This window comes from Malus sylvestris, chromosome 4 (assembly GCF_916048215.2).
Source record: "Malus sylvestris chromosome 4, drMalSylv7.2, whole genome shotgun sequence".
Taxonomy (NCBI): Eukaryota; Viridiplantae; Streptophyta; class Magnoliopsida; order Rosales; family Rosaceae; genus Malus; species Malus sylvestris.
The window spans coordinates 4221786-4246926 of record NC_062263.1 but is presented as its reverse complement, the minus strand read 5'-3'; the positions used below and the strand labels follow the sequence as shown (position 1 = coordinate 4246926).

The window sequence follows — 25141 nt, the reverse complement described above, 5'->3', positions numbered from 1 at the left end:
ACGGTAAAAAGCCCACAAGAAATATACGGACGCAAGGGAACGTGCCTAGATAACTACCCCACTACAGAGGAGAAGTGGGAAAGGGCGACAGGTAATGGCACTTGTTCCTAAAGCATGCAGTCATATGACAGATGACCACTAAGGAAGTGCGAAAGGAGGTCTAGTCGTGGTGCTTGATCCTCAAGCATGCAATCCTATAAATAGGGAGAGGAGCCAAAGAACAAGGTATGTGAGGAGAACCTAAGAAAATCCAAAGAATATAAACCAATCGACTGACTTGAGCGTCGGAGTATCTTTCATAGGTACCCGCCCGGGCAAGCTGTGGAGGAAGATTATTTTGGGATACTTCAAAGAAGGATTCGGCGAACATGAGGATTGCGGTCAACAAATCTGTGGAGGTATTTCTTCTCGTAGGAAATCTCGCTCCAACATACAAGTAGGAGATATTGTTGCTAGAGCTTTTCATTGGAAAAAAGACCTACAGACGACACGTTCAACGATGGTCTAAGCATTCATAAATTTGCAGCTACAGTGTTGCCTGACCATGTCATGATATTGTGACCGTGCTCCACTCCATGCAACAAGATTTGAGGAATGTTTGGTTTCAGTAATGCAGAAAGGAATTTCTTGCTCTGCAATGTCGCCCGGAAAGCGGATGCGCCTATGGCTGTCGTTGTCAACCAAATGAGGACAATTAGAGACGATGGGAAGTTTTGATTCCCAAAATTTCTCTTACAACAACAAAATCTTATCCCACTAAGTGGTTAGTGGGGTCAGCTGTATAAATCTCAGAATGTTACTGTCCTTGGTTTTGGGCCAAGTCTTCCGTTAGCTTTAAGAATTTCCAAAAATTTTCTTCATTAAAAGAAATATGAGATACTGTTTCACATGACAAAGCATTGCTATTGCTATTTTCTGTCTCATTAGACAAGTTGGCTCGTAAATATGTACAAATTTGCGAATTCAGATACAAAGTGACGAACCCTAAACAATCTTCCCACAAGAAAAGAAAACTAAACTCAACCGCATAACCACCCCCGAATTCAACAGGTTTGAAGGAAAGCTGAACAAAATGTGGAAACAGGACATGGGCTGGATAATCAGTGTACACACCATATGAGGGCTCCTAACAAAGCTGCTATTGTTGGGACTATTTTCACAAGCAATCTTATATGCAGAAATTATGCAGGTACTTCGGCACCTTGATTCACATACCAGAAAAAGTTGTGCTTTTGATGACACGCCTAAGTCCAAATGGAAGGATTTCTAAATTGTATCGCCATTGCATCCAGCAGAAACCTGACAAGATCTTCTCTGTCAACTTCCTTTTCTTTTTTGAGTTCAAGATGACGGACCTGGAGATACAGTTAAACAAAGTTCCAAAATTAATTCAGGAGATGAATCCATGCTTTTCAAGAATCAAAGGTTTAATCGACATTAAGTCTTGTAGGCTGTAATCTGGGGCGAAGATTTTCTCTCAAAACCACCCCCAGATTTATTATCAAATTCTTTTATTTTTCATCCAATTCATTTATGTTTCTTGAAATATAATAAATCTGTACGGTGGACCAGTGGTATATACTTAGTCATCTAGAAACAAAGCAATCAGAAATTTTTATAGGTTATGAGCCTTCTGAGAATGACCATCATCGAAATCCAATCAAAATGGATAACACTCATACGTACAGGGTAAAATAACACTGCAATAGTTGATCATAAAGAAAGAACGTTGAACTTTAGATATAACAAGTAGGAAAAATCTTATTATTCTATAAATCTACTAGGACCACTTCCAACTAAACGTAAATTCTTCATGGTAAACGCAGAAAAGAACTTAATCAATTGATGCCAAATTTATAGCGTCTTACTGCAGATGCAATGTCATTTCTCAACTTCCCAACTTTGGTTTTACCTACTTTTCACGGAGAAAACCATTCACTTACTAATATATATATATATATACACACACACACACTAGTAATGTTCTCTTGCCAGCGAGTGTATTATGGTATCAACATAAACACACATTTTGACATATCAATTGTTCTAAGCTATTATTCCTACATTAGCACATATATTACCTTAACAGAGCCTTTCTGTGAAACACCTGTGTCTGTTATGATGACAAGGCACTTTATGTCATGTTCATTTGCATATTCATACTGCTCTGTAAGACTTGGATCAGGTGTTGGGACAAACTCAGCCTAATAGACAAAGGATTCGCTAGTCAGCACAGAATCAGTTAAGCAACCATTTGTAGCATAAAATCTTTGAAAATTCCATCTCAAAACCTTAATGTTTTCCTCCCATAGCTCGGCGACTAGTTCCATGCGCTCTTTCAATAGACCACCTCCTCCTTTTGAACAAACAAGAACAATGTTGCTAACTTCATTTCTGCAAGAATAAAATCAAATCATACAGAAATTTATCTAAATTAAAGATAATGATGAGGACTTTTAGCGGCAAGTAGCAACGTAACAAGACAGACTAAAATAAGCTAGTAAAAATATACCTGATTGGTTTAAAATCTATAGAAGAAAGCTGAATTATTGTCTCTAATGCAAGGCTGGTCCCAACAGCACCCGGAGGATTTGATTTCTAACAAAAACCATTGTCAATGTAAAAAAAGAAAGAACACAAGATGTAAGTATAGCATAAATATAAATCATATGGTTGGTAAAACTTATCCAATGCCTTTCAATATGTTTTCTTTTTCCTTAGAAATGACAAAATTTGATTTAAGAGAAGATGAAAGACACACTACGATTAGTAAACAAGGAGGCACCAATAAAAGAGTACGTCTGATTCACAGAGATAAACAATGAACCTACTACAGCCACATTATCCTATAGCTGCCTTCCAATTTAGCCCATAAAGAGATAGTAAAATCCTCAAATTCTCATGTAACTGAAACCCTAAGGACCGATGAAAACCTCGCCCTCTCCACAGCTCTTGTACCTCATATGTCTCTCCTTTCAGATAACCCACAATACAGCCATCACCAACTCCAAAACCAACTCCCCAATTCAAAAGGCATGGGAGCAAACCTGGCAACAACTGTTTTCACAGGAAAAATAAAAAACGTGATTGCAAGATGTGATTCCCAACCGCATATCCTACCAAAATCTGATACCTACCACCAATTGCATATACCACCAACACTCCAAATTTTGACAGCCACTAAGAACAAAACTGTTCTATGAAGCACAAAACTCTTCCAACACATTGCTTGTCTCAATGAATGGTATTGAAGATTTACCACGTTTAAACCTCTGATTTCTTGGTATCATGCAATTTCTTTGAAAATTTACATAAACCTCAAAAGTAGTAAAAGTACTTCAGTAGCATGATGGGTTTTATAACAAAGTAGTCAAGTATAATTTGCCTTGTGATGGTCAAGTCAGAGGTGGCATACTAAATTCAGTTCCAAATTTTCTATTCAGCAACTTAGGCAGTAACAAGGGCACTGGCATATGCAAATGAAAAAGAGCTCAAGCACATTATCAATTGTTCACCCACATCTATATATATTATATACTCAGAACTCTTGTGGTTTCCAGCACTCTCTGGTCCTGTAAACAACAAAAGGTAACTAGACGAAAGTAAATGCGTGTAACTTACATGTTCAAGACCCCACATTTGACGAAGTAAATAGTCATAGCGCCCGCCAACAGCAAGCAGTGCACCTTCGGCAAGTGATCCAGGATTGTTGTCCTTCACTAAATATACCTGGGAGAGAAATTTTAATTTAATCTTTATAAATAAAAAATTTCTTTTCTTATCAAATATTGTATGAGAATATATATTTTATTTTTAATTGCATAGTAGAATATTGATGGGACACATATTGCAAACAGATTCCAGTGAACAAAATCACTCAAACAGTTTTATCCAGTCCATTGGTGAACTTCTTGTTTACTTTTTGTACATTTTCATTTTTTGGAATGAAATTTGTTTCTTCTAAAAAATAAACATCACACTAACAAACTAGCAAACACAAAAGAGACATGCGCAATTGAGTACATACATCAGGAGACTAATGTGTTGGTCTTGTAAGGTGTAGTATTTGAATTATTTATATTTATTATTGAACTGCTGTTTGAAATGAAATGACGTATTTGGGGAGTGAAAATTCTTTGCTTAATGTTCTGTGGTCACTCATATGTTTTATGTAAATTTCTATGATAAACCCCATACTGATTTATTATTTTGTGGACAATTCTTGGGCACTGACTGGTTAGTACCCAATATGCTGACTTTGTGATGGCCAATGATATTTAACACGTGGTCATTTATTTAAAGAATGGGAATTGATTGTTATTGGCACTCCAAAGATCTACTTGTGCACTCTAAACTTTATATATCTAGAAAGAAAATACGCTTATTAAGGAGTGCACAATTAGATTTTGGAGTGCCAATAACAGTTCCTTAAAGAATAATGAACATGTTATTTAATTTTCCTTGGACTTCAAAAAACAAGAAACACATGGCATTTTTATATTGGCACAAAATCAGTATATTTGGGTACTGACTATTCAGTACCCAAGTATTATGCTTATTTTGAAATCAGCCATTTGGTCGTAAAACATTTTTAATTATGTTTGAAAAGTTCAAATGTCATTTGTTTAATGTGTTCTTCACTCTACTGCCTCAGATGCATTGAATAAGTTCTATGAACTTTCCTCCGATAGGAAATACTAAAGTATAGCTGTGTTATTTGGAAGAGGAAAAAGGAAAATTAGCGTATATCTAAAGCTAAGATACCTGGAAGAACAAATCTCTATGATAACTCTCAGTTGGTGGCATAAGTGCATCTACGTAAACATTTCGTTCGATCCTCCAAACTCTCAAGTGGCTGTAGAGATCCGACAGCTCATCAAGTGCCTTCCGTGTTTGTTTATCTGCATTAAATTTCTGATATTGATTATCATCTCTCATTTGATGTACATGTATGTACATCAGTCATGAAAAAAAATACCAGTTGGCAAGGCTCCCCTCAGTCTAGCAAGTGCCTGATCTGCAGGTCCACAAAACCGTAAACCAACAGTTTGCAACCTATTTACAACAGCTTGCGGTAAATTAAGTTCCTGTCAAAGAAAATAATTATTAAGAAATAGATAATCTTTCTGACCGACAATATATTCAAAATATAATGATTTTCACATCATTATTTCACAATTGAGTTAACAAAACTCTTTTTGTGCTAGTTTAACTGTACGACAACATAGCTACCAAACTAGACGATCCTCCAAACTCTTTTTGTATTTTAGATTTCAATTCCTGTAATGTTACGATTCTGTACTCTGTAACTGTTGTAGTTGTGTAGACTGCTTGTGCAGTGGACAACTTCTCCCATGTTTTTTTAATGTTTCCTTTTATTACGGAAAATATGTTTCTTGTCAAACAAAATAGATAGATAAAAATCTATATAATCGAAGATCCTATAACTTGACAATCTATTTTGGTTTGTCGGAAAAACATTTCACAGTCCTGACATTGTTCACTTCATTATTAAGGGAAAAAACAACACAGAAAATAAAAATAAAAGGAATTAACCACACCAGATAAAAACTTTCATTTGGTTTCTATATGCCAAACTAGATAGTAATTTAGTAAATCATAAGGACAAGAATATCTGCTCGGCTGCTAGGTAACTCCAATTACAATTGTTTTCTTTATGATGAACACTCATAATTGTTGGAAAACTAGAAAGTGCAAATACTTAATAATTTTTATCAAACCTGCAAAAGCTGACGCCTGATTACCACCCATTTGGATTTCCGCTCAGAAGATTGAGGACGTAAAGAGCCCATCATAGACAGAAGCTTCATTCAGAAAGGGAAGCATCTATGAGTCATCATACCATCAATGAAATACACAGATTGTTTATGGAAATATCCGGAATACATCAACTGTGTACCTCTGCTACTTTCTGCCTATGCTCTGCCTTGACTCCTACCCAAGCCCAAATTGCCTCCAGTAAGTCCCCATGGTTTAGATGAATATCACAAAAAACTGAATGAAAAAAACTAGCTATAATGTCCCTTGTCACCTGCAAGATGAGACACACTTATGAAGCATATGCTATAAAGCCTACAGCACAACTCATTGGCCAGCGCATGCTAGTCAATTACCAACAAAAAACAAATTATTGTCCAGAAATAACGTGATATTTGTTGAATGCTGATGCACCTCCAATAATGATAACTAAATAAATCAGGGATAAATAAATAAATCAGATAATGTATCACCTTGATGACTTCTGCCTCTGTTAATGCTGATGCGCCTCCAATAATATCAAAGTCACCCTGTGTTGACATAAGGTTGTATTATTAAGCCACAAACATCAACTTAGGCAGCAAATCATAGTACAGTTAACTATAGAGCATAAACATTTTAAAAACATTCTATACAGATAAAATATAATGAGAGAGAGATACCTGCAGGTAGCGACTTGGGGGTGAATGTCCAACAGGTCTTCTGTACACAGAGGATATTTCGTAACGTTTGAATGAAGATTTCTACAAGTAGAATGGCCAAGTTATGCGCCCTGACTTTATCATAAAATTTTAGAGACAAAAGAAGCATGTATATAAACTTATAAAGCAATAATTTCATCTTATAAATAAATCTATCTCGGTTAAACATAAAACAATAATTCATGTTCCAAACAAATCCATTGTTAACTGAGTTATGTCCTCAGAATTTTGCAATGGTGGAATGCATGATTGAAACTAGGCATCAGTTATTGGATGGACACATTACACTGCCTAATGTCCGAAGCTTGTATAACAAATACACGTTTTTTTTTTTTCAACTTATCATACTGTCAGCATTAAAAACTTAGCTCAGGGTTCAATGAACCTCGGCCACTCCCTGTTTCCAGTGCTCTACTGTAGACTTTCATCTAACTTTGATCTTCTTGCAAACAGTAACTTAGGTTTCAACTTTCAATTGATTCTTACCTATTAAATGAACAATCAGTAATTCACAAGTAGACTCTCCTAAATCCATCGTGCGACCCTTTCAAACCACCCATTTTAGCATTCTCATCTCCAAATTGTCTGCATCCACATTCCTATGATTTTCCTGTTCAGAATTCAGTATATATAATTTATCATTAAAAGCGAGCCCTTGTCTGTCACCCACCCTTGTTGCTGCTAAAAGGCATATTTTTTTGTTTCTATTTTCATCTATGTTACAGAATTATCCTAGTCCTTCCCTTAAAAGAACGCCAGTATTTTTCTAAACTTGGCAAAATGAAAAACAATGATATAATTGTTTTTTGCTGCCATTATCTCTCCTTATAAAACCGAAAATATCTGTGAAATCTCACTGAGATTCTGAACCTTGTAGAAATTGATAAGATAAGTAGATTTCCAGCATACATAACTCAAGTCCCATTACTCCTTCTTCAACTACTTATGAAACTACTAGTTTCCCTTTGTATACGGGTACTTTTGTAATGATTTTGCCAACATGTATGATATCTACTTAGGATGCAGCCACGCTTAGCTTCAAAAAGGAAAATAACAAGACCCAAGCAGAGCTTCAAAACTGCTGAACCAGCATGTTCAACCAAGGAATAAGAAGTTAACTTAGGAACTGAAAAGGATTAATGTTTGTATCTTGTACAACAAGAATGAAACCAATAAGAAAAACGAGCAACAAAACATGTGTTTTGATTTGTTTAATACCTGGCTGGAGATCGCCCAACTAACAAAAGGCAAGCGCAGCTCATGACAAAGTTCAAGCATATCTCCTCCGTGGGTTAAAAGTTTGACAGTGTTCCTTGTAGGATATAACAAATAATCAGTATGAATGAACACATAAAAAGAAACAGAAAGTAATTCTATGTCATAAAAACATTATAGTAAACACAATACGAAGAGTTCAAGAAAGAAACCTATTGAACTGTTGGCAATCATCTAGCAAATGCATAGGTATTACTTCAAGGTGTTTTGCACAATGCTGTCTGAACACCTCCCTTGTGATGTCAACAACGTAATCACGAGCCTCGGTTTGTAAATCTGCATACTGCACAGCAGAAGTATCCCTTCCACCTAATCCCACACTTCCATCACGATGTTGCTGATCTTTCACGCTTAACATCTCCTCATCAAAGATGGCATTCAGAACTCTGTCATACACACTTCTGTCCTCTGAGGTTTGCATTGTTCGTAGAATATCTGAGCATATTGAAGAAAAGCATTTACTCAAGCAACTCAAAACTTAATGGAATCAGTTGAAAAATTCTAAATATTGCTTCGAAAGAGAAAACAAGGGTATGTATTATGAATCACAAAGAAACATCTTCACCATCCTCCCCAGAGAACATGTTGGACCAGCACCAGGTACAAAGAAATTGTATTCCCTATAAAAATTATGAATGACAATAAAAATAATAATGAAAAAAAAATAAAGAAAAACTGTCAGATAACCAAGAATCACCCACAGAATTGAGAGATTCCAAAAGGTTCTTCGGGGGATGTCTTAGCAGGACTCAAACACATATGAAATACTAACTGATTTGTGGGAAAAAAAAATTAACAAATCACCCAGCACGAAGATCCTCCAACTAGGTTTCAGAGTGAGGAGCTGGTGGGGTTTAACCAGCCCAAGAACAATCACCAACCACTTGGTTTAGCAAAAGTTGTATAGTGATCATATAATTGGTTTTAACCAACGTCATTTGGACCATATCTTCTTTTCGGTCAATCTGACTGATCCCGACATATAATTCTACTTGCTCTGTGATATCAAGTTGTACGGATGTTCATCTGTACTTCAGGCTACTGTAGTTTAAGCTGCACTTCATGGACATCTTCAGTCCATCTTGAGGGGAGTGTTGGAAACCATGTCTAACACATTCTATTTTACTTGGCTTTGTCATGTATTATCCTTTACAGTCAAGTTGTAGAGACTTGCATAAGTCAATATATTCTACAAATATATATCAATGCTTGGTCTCTTAGTGCCAACAATTACAGACATTATTTTGCAATTAGAATAAAGAAGTGCAGCAGTCTGCAGAGATTTGAAATAGACTGAACACTCATACCTCTGCGTTTTTCATCTGATGAGATTAGCTTTAATAAGGTAAATACAGAGATATAACTGTTACTTACTGTCTAACAACTCAGACTCCATTCGTGGTGGAAATGCATGCTTTAGAAGTTCAGTGGCAGAAGGACGATCTGATGGACTTGGAGACATTAAACGCCGCAACAGAGATGCCTGTTCAGGAAATTCAGCAACCCAAGCAGGAGGAAGTTCGCCCTTCTGTTTCAAGTCAGATAGGACATGGTGTCGTTCCATTGCAGTCCCAAATGGGTGCCATAGCTCAAAGAATACAACTCCCAAGCTGTACATATCAGCCTGCAATCCAAGTTGACTCAATGATGTTTACCTGATATTATTTGATTAAAAACAGATTACAGGCCTTTAAAAGTGGCACATGACATATTGTGTAACTTACTATAAAAAATTACAAAACTAAGTGAAAATAATGAAAATATGTACCAACTTGGCCAGTACAATCAAGTGTAAAACTACGTAAAAATAAGTGCGAAAATATTTACCTTTTCATCTATCTTTGGCCATCCTTGCTCAATTTCTGGTGCAGTGTAAAAATATGTACCAACTTGGCCAGTACCATCAAGAGAAACTCCGGCTGTATCTGGAGGAAAACTTGGTTCTTGGTCCAACTGCTCCAACTTAAAAAACTTGGCTGAAACAAAACAAATTACATTGAGGATTAAGTATAAATCCTGAATTTAGCAAACAACTTTAAATAAAAATTCATGAGTTGTGTATGAAAGTAAATTTTATATTATCACCCAGGAACTGGACTCTTCTACAGAAGCAAAATTGGTATGTCCAAAAGAAACAGAATTTTATTCAAAAAAGTAGCTTGTGACAGAATAGTCATGAAAGTAACCACATCTCATGCCTTTTTCCTACCATGTTCTCACAGTTATAATAGTCAAAACACAATACACTTATTTGAAATTGCTATGACACACCGTACTCTTGAGAAACTAACAAGTACACTTTAAAAAAAAGACCTGAATGCAAGTACATAAAAAGCTCTACAGACTACATAGTTCTCAAACTAAGACTTACTGAAGTGTAATGATGTTATATAAGAAAATCCAAACTTACCCAGACCAAAATCACCAATTTTAATATCATTACGCGCATCAAAGAATATGTTGCTTGGGGTTAAGTCCCGATGAATGATGCCTTGTCCATGTATATGTGCCAAGCCTTCAACAATTTGACGACACAAATGCCATGCTAATTCTTTGTCAACACGACTATATGACTCGAAAATTTGGCGTAAAGTCCTTCAAACCATAAAATAGAAATAAAATAAAAGAGTAAGAAACATGTAAGATAAAAACTCGGCAAAAAAAGCATATTTTAAGGATTTATGGAACTAAATTCAATGAATGAAAGAATTTTAAATTAGACCTGCTGCAAGGTGCAAGGAATAATAGAGAATAAACCAACAAAAAACTGGAACAGTACAGAGCCTATAGACAGTTTCCTTCAGCTCCTTTGTATTCTCATTTTTCTTTTCAATTTTTATTTCCCATCTTTTTTTACCTTTTACCTATCATACATTGTGACAGTCTCAAATTTAGATATACTTAAAATCTGACCTCAATGCCGATGCAATATTTAGTTATTTACAAGCTTAGTAATATTATCATAGTTGCAGGTTTCTCTAAGGATTCTACGAGGAATGATGGATGATCGGGAGCAGTCAATCAGGAAGCCCAATAATTAAAAACTCTCAAGCAACAAAAGATAAGCCTCACTAGGACTCATATCAGGTAGCAGTCAATAAGGATTTAACAATGGACTATGAGGAGTAATAAAATAAAAAAGTCTTAGTGACAACAAAAGATATGTCTTACTTTCTAAATTGCATAAGAAAAACTAGACTACCAAAAGGGTGATGCAATGGTTCAAAACAATACCATGATGAACCAGATTGCAGTACTTACAGATGTAAAATGGTAAAAAAACTAACCAACCACTACGCATCTTAAATTCAATCTTTGAGTATATATCTTAAGATACAACAAATCAAAACAAATCAAAATAGAAGTTTACCTTGGGCAATATTCCATTTGAATGTACAGATAAGTCGATTCAAGCTTATTCTCATTCCCAAGAGCATCTGCCGAGTTTGTACCTTTGAAGCTGAAAGTGGTGCTGGCTGCAGTCATTGAACCCCACATGGTATCACCATGAACACCAATAATCCCTGTTTCAAACCACGCCTGGAAGTGCTTGCAAATATTACATATTAGAACCATTGTGAAGACAAAAGATTGTAAGAAAAAATAACCTCCCTAAAAATTAAACTTTTCAATATCAAAGAACAGTCCCCAATGCAAGCTGCTTTGAAAACAAACGTAGGCTGACACAATATTGCATATACAAAATCATAGAAACTAAAAAACAAGAAATTGTTACAGAACTTGCAGAAGCATGCCATTAAATGCATAAGCAGGAAATAAGAAAGTTTTTACCTGATAGTATCGTACAACATGTTGATGCTGCAAACGAGAAAGTGTAGCTACTTCCCTAAGTATCTCGCCAAAGTTGAGCCACAAAAAAATTTTAGAACACGGAAAAAAATTATTTCAGCTATACATTTTAAACATATATCTACTTAAGATGTTAGATTCACAATTGTGTTGAAAAGACAACGAATTTTTAATAGCTATTACTATGATAGTGATTGAAATATATGAATGGGCAAAGAATATTTGATATAACATTTTGACAAGTTTGCTAGAAACAAAAAGAATTATATATATACAAAATAATATACTAGTAAATACAGTTAAAAATTGCAAGGAAAAAAAGATAACGATGAAAATGAATAAAAAGAGACATGGAAAGCAATAGAAAGGTTAGGGTACAAAAGCTAGGCAATAGGCCGGGGCTTAGACTCATCGCTTTAAGCGGTTGGGACAGGCCAAAATTTAATGAACCCACCAGGCCTACGTGTTGCAGATCTTTGGAACAGCTAACTATATAATTTACAGTTTATTTGTCACAAATTACATAAGCATAAGCAAAAATATATCTTCACAAATCTGTACGAATATATGAAAGAAACCTGCCAAACTCTATCAGACACCATATAAAACTCTCCAAAGGTTGCTCACTTAACTATGTGGAGTTTTACAAAAAATATATATTATTTTTGCCCAATACAAAAGTCATATGAGAACCTTTGTAGTCCATAAGAGTGTTTAAGAATCTACAGAAATTGTAATTGATTACTGGCCCCCTCATCCCATAACTTAAGTTCACTCCATAGTTAATTTTCTTCTTTGGCAGAATTACGTTTATATTTCCTTATAAAGTTACTATCTTGAAATTAACAATACAAAGACCCATTGACAAATGACTAATCAGTTTCATGGTTCGTGAAAGGAAATTTTTCTAGGCTAAACGACTCCAAAATTTCAAATTTGTGCGGGAAACATTAATATACCTCAATATTCGATCATTAACAGGAAGGCTTTTATCCTTGAGGCGAATTTTCTTCACTGCATACTGCCTTCCATCTAGCTTATTTTTGCACAATACAACATGGCCAAAGCCACCATGACCTGTACCAGATTTTGAAAAAGAATATTCCTGGTTATACTTCAAATAAAACAAAATTCCTCCGACGAATAAATATAAAAAACTTCGTAAAGTACAAAGTGCAATGCCAGTTGGAAGATTATTTATAAGAGTAAAAGGAAATACAAAACATAGTGAACCAGAGATACAATCCTCAAAACAAAACCAAAATACCCTCTTACATTGTAATACATCTCCCGAAACTATCCTACAGCAGGGCCTCTACAACAACAACAACAACAAAGCCTTTTCCCACTAAGTGGGGTCGGCTATATGAATCCTAGAACGCCATTGCGCTCGGTTTTGTGTCATGTCCTCCGTTAGATCCAAGTACTCTAAGTCTTTTCTTAGAGTCTCTTCCAAAGTTTTCCTAGGTCTTCCTCTACCCCTTCGGCCCTGAACCTCTGTCCCGTAGTCACATCTTCGAACCGGAGCGTCAGTCGGCCTTCTTTGCACATGTCCAAATCACCGGAGCTGATTTTCTCTCATCTTTCCTACAATTTCGGCTACTCCTACTTTACCTCGGATATCCTCATTCCCAATCTTATCCTTTCTCGTGTGCCCACACATCCCACGAAGCATCCTCATCTCCGCTACACCCATTTTGTGTATGTGTTGATGCTTCACCGCCCAACATTCTGTGCCATACAACATCGCTGGCCTTATTGCCGTCCTATAAAATTTTCCCTTGAGCTTCAGTGGCCTACGACGGTCACACAACACGCCGGATGCACTCTTACACTTCATCCATCCAGCTCGTATTCTATGGTTGAGATCTCCATCTAATTCTCCGTTCTCTTGCAAGATAGATCCTAGGTAGCGAAAACGGTCGCTTTTTGTGATCTTCGCTAGATTGCTCCGGTCATTAGTGTGGATAAGTATATAAATGGATAGAGATATGAAAGCAAACACAAGATGTACGTGGTTCACCCAGATTGGCTACGTCCACGGAATAGAAGAGTTCTCATTAATTGTGAAGGGTTTACACAAGTACATAGGTTCAAGCTCTCCTTTAGTGAGTACAAGTGACTGATTTAGTACAAATGACATTAGGAAATATTGTGGGAGAATGATCTCGTAATCACGAAACTTCTAAATATCGGAGTGTGGTGTCGTCTTGACTTGCCTTATCTGTCTCATAGGTAGATGTGGCATCTTCTCTGGAAGTACTCTTCCTCCATCCAGGGGTGGTATCTTTAACTGGTGGAGATGCACAAGGTAATGTATCAATTTCACTTGAAGCTTACTTGTAGTTTCAGGCTTGGTCAAGCGCGATACAAACCATGTAGTAGGAGTCCCCCAAGTCGCCGAGCTAGGGGGTCTGCTGAAAGAGGTGACAGACAAGGTAAGCAATCAGAGCTCCGACTGATTGTTCACCTTCTCCCCATCTTGCAGCAGCATGAAGGATAAAGAGAAGAAAAATGAGAAGAGATGATATGAGATACTTTTGCTTTTGAAGAAGTAACTTTCCACAGGCTTATTCTTGAACTGAGCTGGAGGGTTTTCTGGTTTCCTCCAGAGTATAAGGCCGACTGAAGAATTTGAGGGTCAAAACAAGTCCATCAAATCTAGAGTACGTTCCACCCTGCTGATATGGGATACTTTTGCTTTTGATAGAGTAATGGATGTATCGGCACGTGTGCTGTTACGCTTGTCTCCACATGCTTCCTTGTATCCTTCGCACTTGCCCTATCTGTTCCTCAAGCAGATGCGGAATCTTCCCTGGAAACATAAGATGTTGAAGATGAGTACTCGAGAGCAATGCCAGGTAAGTAATCAGGTAAGGGGTTCAGGCAGTCAGTTCCTGGCTGGAAGCTTGATTCCAAGTGCTGACTGATTGCTCTCTTTCTCCTTGTCTTGCAGGTAAAAACAAGGCCAAAGGAAAAGACAGGGAAAAAGCATGATATGGGATACTCTTGCTTTTAACCCTGATGATATGAGATATTCTTGCTCTAGTATAGCTTGTTTGCAAAGGTATTATCGGGGGGAAAGAAAGCTGAATATTTCGAAAGGCTTCGTTGGGAGTGCCCTCTCAGATATGATGAAGGGTTGAGCATTTTTGCAGGTCTGCCTGTCCGTTGGGGATGGAGGTCGACATATATAGGAGTCTCCCTAACAACAAGTAGTAATGCTATTCCTTTACCCTGCTTGGTCATAGCACGGTAGTGGGAGCTGCCAGTTTCACATGTTTTAACTCTGTCAGAGCACTTTGAAAAAGTGGTCTGTGGTATCTGGCTCTCGAGATTCGGAGAACGATGCCTCATCGATTTTTGAGAAAGCAATCATGTTGGGGGTCTGGCTCTCGAGATTCGGAGAGCAGTGTCTCTTCGATTTTTGAGGAAGTAATCATGTTGGGAGTCTGGCTCTCGAGATTCGGAGGGCGGTGCCTCTTCGATTTTGGAGCAAGCAATCCTGTTGGGAGTGTTGTCTCGAATGTGAGTAAAGGTTGGGCATGTTTGCTAGTCTACCTTGCCACGAAGCACAGAGGTTGACACACAGGGACTTTCCAATTATCCAGCAGTGGTATTGTTCCTTTACCCTTGTGGGTAATAATATGGTAGCTAGACCTTCAAAATTTATGTGTCTAAACTTTGCTAGTGCTGTTTCTTTGCTATTCTTTTACCTTTCTTGGTCAGAGCGATGTAGTGGGAGCTGCAAGCTTCACGTGCTCAACTTTGGCAGAGAACTTTGGCAAAGTTATCTGTGGTACCCATGAGCTATTGTTGCGTGTGGGAAGTGGGTGATTGAACAGTAAGATTCATGTGCTTTCTACTTCACCAGAAGTCTTCGACAGAATGCCCATAATTTCTGCAAAGCTGAGTGTGCGTGTGACAGGTGCTGACAAGGCTAGAAAAGTAGGTGCCTCTTCGATTTCTGAGATCGGCCCTCGTGGTCTCTGAGCAACCCAGCTTTTGAGAAAGCGAGCGCCTCTTCGATTGATTCGGAGAACGATGCCTCATCGATTTTTGAGAAAGCAATCATGCTGGGGGTCTGGCTCTCGAAGATTAGGGGAGCAGTGTCTCTTCAATTTTTGAGAAAGTAATCATGTTGGGAGTCTGGCTCTCGAGATTCGAAGGGCGATGCCTCTTCGATTTTGGAGCAAGCAATCTTGTTGGGAGTGTTTTCTCGAATGTGAGTAAAGGTTGGGCATGTTTGCTAGTCTACCTTGCCACGAAGCACAGAGGTTGACACACAGGGACTTTCCAATTATCCAGCAATGGTACTGTTCCTTTACCCTCTCTTCGATTTTTAAGAAAGTAGTCATGTTGGGAGTCTGGCTCTCGAGATTCGGAGGACGGTGCCTCTTCGATTTTGGAGCAAGCAATCTTATTGGGAGTGTTTTCTCGAATGTGAGTAAAGGTTGGGCATGTTTGCTAGTCTACCTTGCCACGAAGCACAGAGGTTGACACACAGGGACTTTCCAATTATCCAGCAGTGGTACTGTTCCTTTACCCTTGTGGGTAATAATATGGTAGCTAGACCTTCAAAATTTATGGGTCTAAACTTTGTTAGTGCTGTTTCTTTGCTATTCTTTTACCCTTCTTGGTCAGAGCGATGTAGTGGGAGCTGCAAGCTTCACGTGCTCAACTTTGGCAGAGAACTTTGGCAAAGTTATCTGTGGTACCCATGAGCTATTGTTGCGTGTGGGAAGTGGGTGATTGAACAGTAAGATTCATGTGTTTTCTACTTCCCCAGAAGTCTTCTACAGAATGCCCATAATTTCCGCAAAGTTGAGTGTGCGTGTGACAGGAGCTGACAAGGCTGGAAAAGTAGGTGCCTCTTCGATTTCTGAGATCGGCCCTCGTGGTCTCTGGGGAGCCCAGCTTTTGAGAAAGCGAGCGCCTCTTCGATTTCTGAGATCGGCCTTCGTGGTCTTTGAGCAGCCCAACTTTTGAGAAAGCAAACGCCTCTTCGATTTCTGAGATCAACCCTCGTGATCTCTAAGCAGCCCAGCTTTTGAGAAAGCAAACGCCTCTTCGATTTCTGAGCAGGCGCCTCTTCGATTTCTGAAGCTCCGTCGAGTGCAGATTTTTATAGGGGCTGGCATTAAGTTCCAAAGCACACTTGAATCTCCACCAGTAGAAGCTTCATTCTTGCACTTCTAAGATCTTGATTTGTCCGACCTCTTCTCTCTTCAACACCTTTGAAAATGTCTGGCCCCTCCGACCGTCGTTTTGACTTGAACCTTGTTGAAGAGACAGCCCCGCCTTCTCCAGACAACATATGGCGCCCATCCTTCGTCTCCCCTACTGGTCCTCTTACCGTTGGGGATTCCGTGATGAAGAATGATATGACCGCTGTGGTGGTGGCCAGGAACCTTCTCACTCCCAAAGATAACAGACTACTTTCCAAACGGTCTGATGAGTTAGCTGTTAAGGATTCGCTGGCTCTCAGTGTTCAGTGTGCAGGTTCTGTGTCTAATATGGCCCAACGCCTATTTGCTCGAACCCGCCAAGTTGAATCATTGGCGGCTGAAGTGATGAGTCTCAAACAGGAGATTAGAGGGCTCAAGCATGAGAATAAACAGTTGCACCGGCTCGCACATGACTATGCTACAAACATGAAGAGGAAGCTTGACCAGATGAAGGAAACTGATGGTCAGGTTTTACTTGATCATCAGAGATTTGTGGGTTTGTTCCAAAGGCATTTATTGCCTTCGTCTTCTGGGACTGTACCGCGTAATGAAGCTCCGAATGATCAACCTCTGATGCCTCCTCCTTCTAGGGTTCTGTCCAGTACTGAGGCTCCAAATGATCCCCCTCCGGTGCCTTCTCTTTCTGGGGCTCTACCGACTGCTGAGACTTCTCCTAAGCAACCTTTGTGAAGGCTCCCTCTTGTGTGTTTATTTTGACTCATGTATATGTACATATTTGTAGCTTATCGGGGATATCAATAAATAAGCTTTCCTTCATTTCAACGTATTGTGTTAAATACACCAAAGCCTTCTTCGCTAAGTTCTTTGAATTTTCTTTTGTTGAAGCTTGTATGTTGAAGCTTTCTGAGTGGAGCATGTAGGTTGGGGTAGTGTTCCCTTAATTTCTCGAGTGAGGAAAACTTCTCGGTTGGAGACTTGGAAAATCCAAGTCACTGAGTGGGATCGGCTATATGAATCTTAGAACGCCATTGTGCTCGATCCTGTGTCATGTCCTTCGTTAGATCCAAGTACTCTAAGTCTTTTCTTAGAGTCTCTTCCAAAGTTTTCCTAGGTCTTCCTCTACCCCTTCGGCCCTGAACCTCTGTCCCATAGTCGCATCTTCTAATCGGAGCGTCAGTAGGCCTTCTTTGCACATGTCCAAACCACCGTAACCGATTTTCTCTCATCTTTCCTTCAATTTCGGCTACTCCTACTTTACCCCGGATATCCTCATTCCTAATCTTATCCTTTCTCGTGTGCCCACACATCCAACGAAGCATCCTCATCTCCGCTACACCCATTTTGTGTACGTGTTGATGTTTCACCGCCCAACATTCTGTGCCATACAGCATCGCCGGCCTTATTGCCGTCCTATAAAATTTTCCCTTGAGCTTCAGTGGCATACGGCGGTCACACAACACGCCGGATGCACTCTTCCACTTCATCCATCCAGCTTGTATTCTATGGTTGAGATCTCCATCTAATTCTCCGTTCTTTTGCAAGATAGATCCTAGGTAACGAAAACGGTCGCTCTTTGGTATTTCTTGATCTCCGATCCTCACCCCTAACTCGTTTTGGCCTCCATTTGCACTGAACTTGCACTCCATATATTCTGTCTTTGATCGGCTTAAGCGAAGACCTTTAGATTCCATATATTCTTCTTTTCCTACAGCAGGGCCTCTAATGTAATAAAATTACAATATATGACATATCCCTTAAGGCTGGAGGAAAAGAAGCCCATAATGATGCCCAAAACCTGAGTTTTTCCCAAGAAATTACTTCTACATCCCCACTATAGTTTTCAAATATTCTTCCATTTCTCTCCATCCAAATTACCTAAAAAGCAACTAATATAGAAAAATCCACAAAATTCTTGCTGTTTGTTCCACCATCAAAAGGCAAATACTTCTGAAAAAGAATGTTTCGAGGTGATTGAGGAATAACCCAATTTACCCCTGCCTTACAAACTATATGGACAGCATAAAACAAGTGAGCACCAAATTCCACCTCTTTTTTGCACATAATAAACCAGTGAAGAAATAGACAAGCTACAATATTACTTGCTTATCAACTTTTCTATCTATTTTGATCAATAATTTTGCACCTTTCAAGGCTGATATGAAGGGCAAGAATAACAATGACAGCTTGACAAGCTGTTGTTCAAGTGCTTTTACATAGCATACATCAACATAACAAGAATTTCCATGGTTTTTCTTGGGTATGAAAAACCTATTATAGCATTATCTGTAAATTACCATATAAGAAGATAAAATAAATACATTTAAATAAAAATTGATAAATTTTCGTAGCACAGAACAACACAAATACAAGAGCTCAAAGAGTAATTTTTATTGTCTACTATGGATGGACACCCCCAGGGATCCATAACTTTTTTTTATTTTACTAACCAAATTATAATCTATAACTAGCTCAGCCAATCAAAAATCCCATAATAAACTACCCACCTAGTACCTAGAGACACACTTAAAGAACAACTGAGGCTATTGAGCTATTAGGAAAACAAAATGAAAAAACATACAAAAAAAATTTCTTTACCAAGGGACTGTAGCTCCTCAAAGTCATTAAGATACCGAGAGCTTGGGAGAGATGTACTTGGCCCATCGAAATCAGACGCGGGTTCCCAAAATTGAGAGATTTGGGATGCAACCTAGATAAGAGAAGGTTTGTAACAATGTGAATTGGCTTTAGAAGCCAGATCTTAGCAGCAAAGAAATTAAAAAGGGGGATGACGAACCATATGTTGTCTGAAAGCATGATCAAATATTCTGTTCAAAACTGAAGGTGGTTTAGAAGTTAACTCCTTTGCCCATTCTGATAAAATCTGAAAATGAAATTAACAGAGATCAGAATCTGGTAAGTGTATGGGTTAACAAAGTTAACTGGATGAATAGAGTTGCATACTCCTAACTTCTCCAATTCTGTGGTTATTTGTGGCAAGGCATCAGCCAATGGTCCTTTCGAAGAGCAGGCAAGACGGAGTAGATGAACCTAACATAAGAGGAAACAATACCCAACAGGAAATTTAGGATCAAAATTCTGTGTAGAAAAGACAAGAAAACATAAAATTACCATTATGAGATCCTTTTTAACATCTTGAGACACTTGATCATGACCCAAGGAAGCAAATGAGAGTGACTCTGATTGCTCACTTCCAGATTCCCACTCATCTTCTGTTGAATCATCCTTAACGACCAAATTCTGTAAAAGCATAAAAGTATGTAGCGGTATCATAGAGTGTCCAATAAAACTTCCTATTCAAAAACAGACCATGAACCCAAAACAATATTATCAAACAGCAATGTCCAGAAATAACAAATTTCGTCAAGGTCACTGCCTTCTATTCAATGATCTGGCATAACTTGTTCAGAATTCTCTTTGTATTCATTCATCCACACAAGAAAATTTGTCTGCAGCCTTGTGGTATGATTGATTCTACATACCAAGAGAGCATCAGGGTTGAATCATTTGGGTGTGCAAGATGCCAATTCAACACTAGCTCAGTGCACAACTGGTATGCCAATCAAAAGTGGACGAAAATGAAAGATAAGAAAAGTATCTCTCTTTTGAGATAATTTTTATAAAGCTAAAAAAAAGGTGATCTTTCTACTCCAAAAATAAAAAATAAAAAAGTTCATTCCCATCAAGCCCTCCTATTTCTCTCCAACCAAAGACGCCAAAAGAATACATGATAATCTGTACTCACATGTCCTTGTTGTGCCTTCTAACAAGATACAAAATCTCTCTTCGCACTCTATTACTTTAAAAACAAGAGTAAATAAATAAAACAATATATGTAGACAAAAAGGCAATACAAGAATATATGTATGTGTGTGTGAAATTCATCCACATTTGCGCATTCAAACATCAAATAATATCATGTTATAATCTGCCCAAAGAAAAGATATTAAATTACTCACCTCTTTCTCAGCTTTACCACCATTTTCTACAGATTCCTCCAACAACAATCTACTTGAATCTGTAAAATACATGCTCTTGTTGCCATCTTCACTATCTTCTCCAAGGGTATCTAACTGGACCGTAGGGGAAGGTAATGGGCTTTGCTTTACATCTTGTAAACTTGTCTGCTCTGCATGCTTATCCAGTTTCTTTTCCTGAATATCACGCATAACTTTAGGATGGGCCTTTTGTAATGGGCTTTGCTTTATATCCGTGTGGGATGGTACCGATGGATTTATCCCACTGGTTTCATCCACTCCAAAACCCCAATTCCAAGACTCTCCAGAACCAATAAACAGGTCTATGAAACCATAAACAAAAGGCCCCTTCTTGTTACTTAAAATTGCAATGTCCTTCTGAAACAATTGAGCACTGCTATCCGTAGTCGGACATATTACCTTCCATGAGAAATGAATATACAAAGCATCCATCAATCAAACAACCAGTAGAGAAGTAATGATACGCAAAATTTCATCAAGAAATGAGAGTGAACTTTTCAGATCTACATGTTAAAGAAGGTTACACCTAAAAATACAAGATTCAAATTCATAATTAACACATCAAAAGATGCAGTCTTCATAGTTGCCAATATTAATTGTCTTATTCTTGTGGACCATGTATCATACGAAACCTTGCCCTTAGAGATAGGGGTGCAACAAAAAGGTTTCTAAACAGGCATCGGAGATGTGTTTGATTGGAATGCGGTGCAATTATTCCTTATAGTCTCTTTGTTTGTTTATACTTGGAACCTATCCATAATTAACACAGTATAGCATTGGTACCAATGGCAGCATGTCAAAATCCAAGAATAATCCAGACCACCAAGATGACGGTTAGCAAACATGGTTAATTAGAACAGCATACACATTTGAATGAACAAACAAATGCACAAATATGATGATAGAGAAGTCTTACAGGTCCATGTGATTGGCTCACTGGCACAATTTCAGATAGGAATTCCTGGGCAGTCTCTACCAAATTGAAAATCATTACCCGTCCTTCTCGAGCATTAGAATTTGCCTGAAACAGAACAATTAAATTAAGAATAGAACAGAACCACACAAAAAGGCACTAGCTGCACACTAGTTTATTATGTGTCAGACTGACCAACGATATTTTCCATGCAAGTGTAAAATCCTTGTGTGACATTATCTCTTAAAATGAAGATTGGGTGGAAGAGCACTGTTTCTGTTTGTTTCAGGGAAAATTTTGAAAACATTTCCTCATACATAGCCGTCAGTATATCAAAACCAACTTGGCCAATGGGCCAATAGCCGCTAATCTTTAAGGCATACAATATTTTTAGGATTAAGACAAATAACTGTTGCGCTTGTAACCGCATATACACTCCATCACAGAAGAACTCGAAGAACTATCAATAAGGTTTTAGGAAAATAATTAATAATACCTGATCATGAATAAGAGATAGCAGTCTATCAGTATCAGTTTTTGATAAACCTTTCTCTGGAGTTATCTGCAACTTTGGGCACTTGTTAGGATACCCCGGTAAGCACCTATCAAACAAGAGAACATTAAGATGCATGGGAAGGAATATTTATAAACCAAAAATAAACGCAATATAGAAAAGAAATTCACTAACCTAACTGAAAGAAGTGCAGAAACATCTAGATCCTCATAACCCATATCCTTAGAATGAGGCCTGTTGCAGTAGAGAACAAAATCTCAATCAAGAGGAGTCTAACTCATGAACTGTTTCATCTAAAAATAAATAAGACATACCTAATCTTAATAATGATTTGAGGATGTGATCCAGACATAACTTTGCAGTCGTCTTGAAATATTGCACACCTAAACATCCCACACGAATAGCAATACAAATTATGAGACAGAAGTAAATGCCTCAGATGATTATCATGAATCTTTCAAACAGAGGCATCAACATTTTTTATAAACATAATAGTGCATGATTTACATAATAATAATACAAAGTAAGGACATTAATTTACAACCATCCAAGTATTGTCCTCCAGATTTGTTCCTCAAATAACCAGACCTTGAACACTCAAAAGTAAAATCAGCAAAAAGAGAATGAAGCAGATGGGAAGACCTGATACTCAAATACAATACAACATGATAATGGGTAGATGATATCCTTTAGACACAACAAACAATGGAACAAAATGCATCCCCCATGCCAAACATGCTAAGTTCGGCAGTAACTACCATACGGTGCAAAACGGGGGTAAAGGGAAATGAAAAGAAAAAAGACAACAATTCAGTTTTTGCAATAGAGTCAATGTCCTTTCAGTGATGACACTGAAACCACTTTTAGAGGTTTATTGGCCAACAATAATAAACTGAAAAGAATTCCATTCTTTTTTATCCCATGAGCTACAGACTTCACACCTGTGACTTAAAAGAGAGGAATATTGCCTCTCCAAAACTTAAGGGAATTGTTCGAATTGGTGGCACTTAAAAGATTACAATTGCAAACTTTCCATTATCATTTGGAAAACATTTCCAATCAATCCATTTGAAGCTGTGATTAATTCTAGTAATGGTGCATATCCAAAGTTGCCATAAAATACAATCCAGTTGCGTCTGACTGTTCAATTTGTCATCCCAAGTTGTTCATGGTGATCACAGTGTTTGTCCCCCCACATGCAGTTTTGAGTCGATTATTCGAAGAATAAAAGGATTTAAGAAGAAGAAGAAGAAGAAGAAGAAGAAGAAGAAGAAGAGTCACTTACAAGGCAGTGATCTCTTCAGAAAGAAGTTCATTATCATCATCACCAACATAAGCCCCATGATCTTTCAAGGCCTTCTTCTTCTTCCCACTCCCTCCTCCACGCTTCTTCTTCTTCTGCCCCATTCTCCCACTCCAAAAAACCCAAAAACCCTCTTGCGCTTTTTATCAAACACCTGGAGGACCCAATCCACACCAAGAATTACAAACCCTTGTGCTCTTTCTTCAAATACCCACCAACCCAATTCACCTTTTCATCCAAATCCCACAACCCAGGTCATGAAAAATCAAATCAAAATCAATCGTAAAATGCAGTGTAAAAAATGGGAAGCACCTCAGTGGGAACAAATGGATCGTCGAAAACCCTCAATATTGAAAGGGTTTTGAGGACTGAGGTGTTTGTGATTGAGAAAGCTAATACCGAGTGATTAGACAAATACCAAGTGGTGATGAAAATTAAATAAGAAAAATTAATAAAAAATAGACATTGTGTTTTACAATAAAAACAAAATAAAAAGTAAAGTAAATAGCATCAGAATTGATTTTTTAGCGTAAAAAATTTGATTTTTTGTTAAAATAAATAATACCGAAATTTTTTTTGTTAAAGTTAACTTGCTTTAATATTACGGCGCAGAAAAATATTGACGGCGGCGCTCAACTTTGTTTTGAAACCAGGAATATGCGCTGGGCTCAACAACACTGCGGCAAACGACCATTGCTATGTTGCCACGTTGGTTTTACCCGCTTTTAAGTTGTAACCTTATTTTTACAGAATTACCATAAATTGGATTGAACCCGACTAATTCAACGGAAATCAGTTTGGTCGGGTTGGTTTGGGTTCGGTTGTAAACTGTAAAAATTTATGTTCAGGTAAAAACTCGATCCATCCGTTTAATAGGTGGTTAAGTTCAACTAATATTAATCTAATTACAACTAACATACTTGAATATCAACAATTCTAATTAAAACTTGATCCATCCGTTCAATTGGTGGGTTGAGAATTCTAAGTAGTAAAATTGCGATTACAGATTTCTCTAGTTGACTCGATTATTTATGCGAGAAGATGTCCATAAGTTGTCCGCTAGCAAGGATGCACCATGCTAGGCATAATTGTTGTCCTCACGTTCTCACAAAACTGTTATAAATCAACTTAATTTTATCGTTCTGTTAAAAGTTGCTTTTCTAGTTGCACCATGATTGTTGTATGTGATATACTAAAGGCGTGTTTACCAATCGGGAATGGAATCGAGAGAAACGGAATTGTACATTTCCCAATCCATTCCGACGTTTACTAGCAATTAGGGAATCGGAATTTTTGTGAGGACCACCTAATATCAGGAATTCAATTCCAGAATTGCCCGGAATTGAATTACTTCTATAGAGGTTGTCACATCCCCCCCCATGCCCCCACCACATCTCGGGCTCGACTTCACCGTAGCACGATATTGTCCGCTTTGGGCCCCAACCACGCCTCACAGTTTTGTTTATGGGAACTCACGCGAGCATAACTTTCCAGTGGGTCACCCATCCTGGGAATGGTATGGCCCATTTCTCGCTTAACTTCGAAGTTCCTACACAACCCGAAGCCAGTGAACTCCCAAAAGGCCTCGTGCTAGGTAGAGATGATAATATACATATAAGGCTTACATGATCCACTCCCCTAG

At 38.0% G+C, this 25141-nt stretch overlaps 2 protein-coding genes across 8 annotated transcripts in view; one reads left to right on the top strand and one right to left on the bottom strand.

The window, feature by feature from the left end:
• Positions 1–841: 841 nt before the first annotated feature.
• On the bottom strand, positions 842–23906 carry LOC126619283 (eIF-2-alpha kinase GCN2). The gene is made up of 29 exons (XM_050287604.1): positions 23482–23906; positions 22511–22579; positions 22371–22430; positions 22179–22284; positions 21686–21790; positions 20731–21168; positions 19883–20011; positions 19715–19801; positions 19548–19634; positions 19349–19460; positions 12524–12641; positions 11547–11601; positions 11125–11294; positions 10165–10349; positions 9582–9730; positions 9129–9378; positions 7907–8189; positions 7698–7791; positions 6441–6521; positions 6252–6308; positions 5921–6052; positions 5742–5825; positions 4979–5087; positions 4765–4901; positions 3622–3729; positions 2513–2598; positions 2292–2394; positions 2082–2204; positions 842–1355 (listed from the first exon to the last, which is right to left on the bottom strand). The coding sequence occupies exons 1-29, from the start codon at positions 23601–23603 to the stop codon at positions 1245–1247; spliced, it is 3750 nt and encodes a 1249-aa protein (XP_050143561.1). The 5' UTR covers positions 23604–23906; the 3' UTR covers positions 842–1244.
• The window catches only part of LOC126619297 (uncharacterized), a 36916-nt gene continuing 25630 nt past the window's right edge, over positions 13856–25141 (top strand). For 3 of the 7 annotated variants that reach the window (XM_050287625.1, XM_050287623.1, XM_050287624.1), the window contains exon 1: positions 15739–16059. The gene's annotated coding sequence lies outside the window, so the exon portion shown is untranslated. Of the gene's footprint in view, positions 15145–15738; positions 16060–16273; positions 16356–25141 lie in introns of those variants that run through there. The other 4 variants (XM_050287628.1, XM_050287626.1, XM_050287627.1 and 1 more) reach the window with 3 other exon arrangements.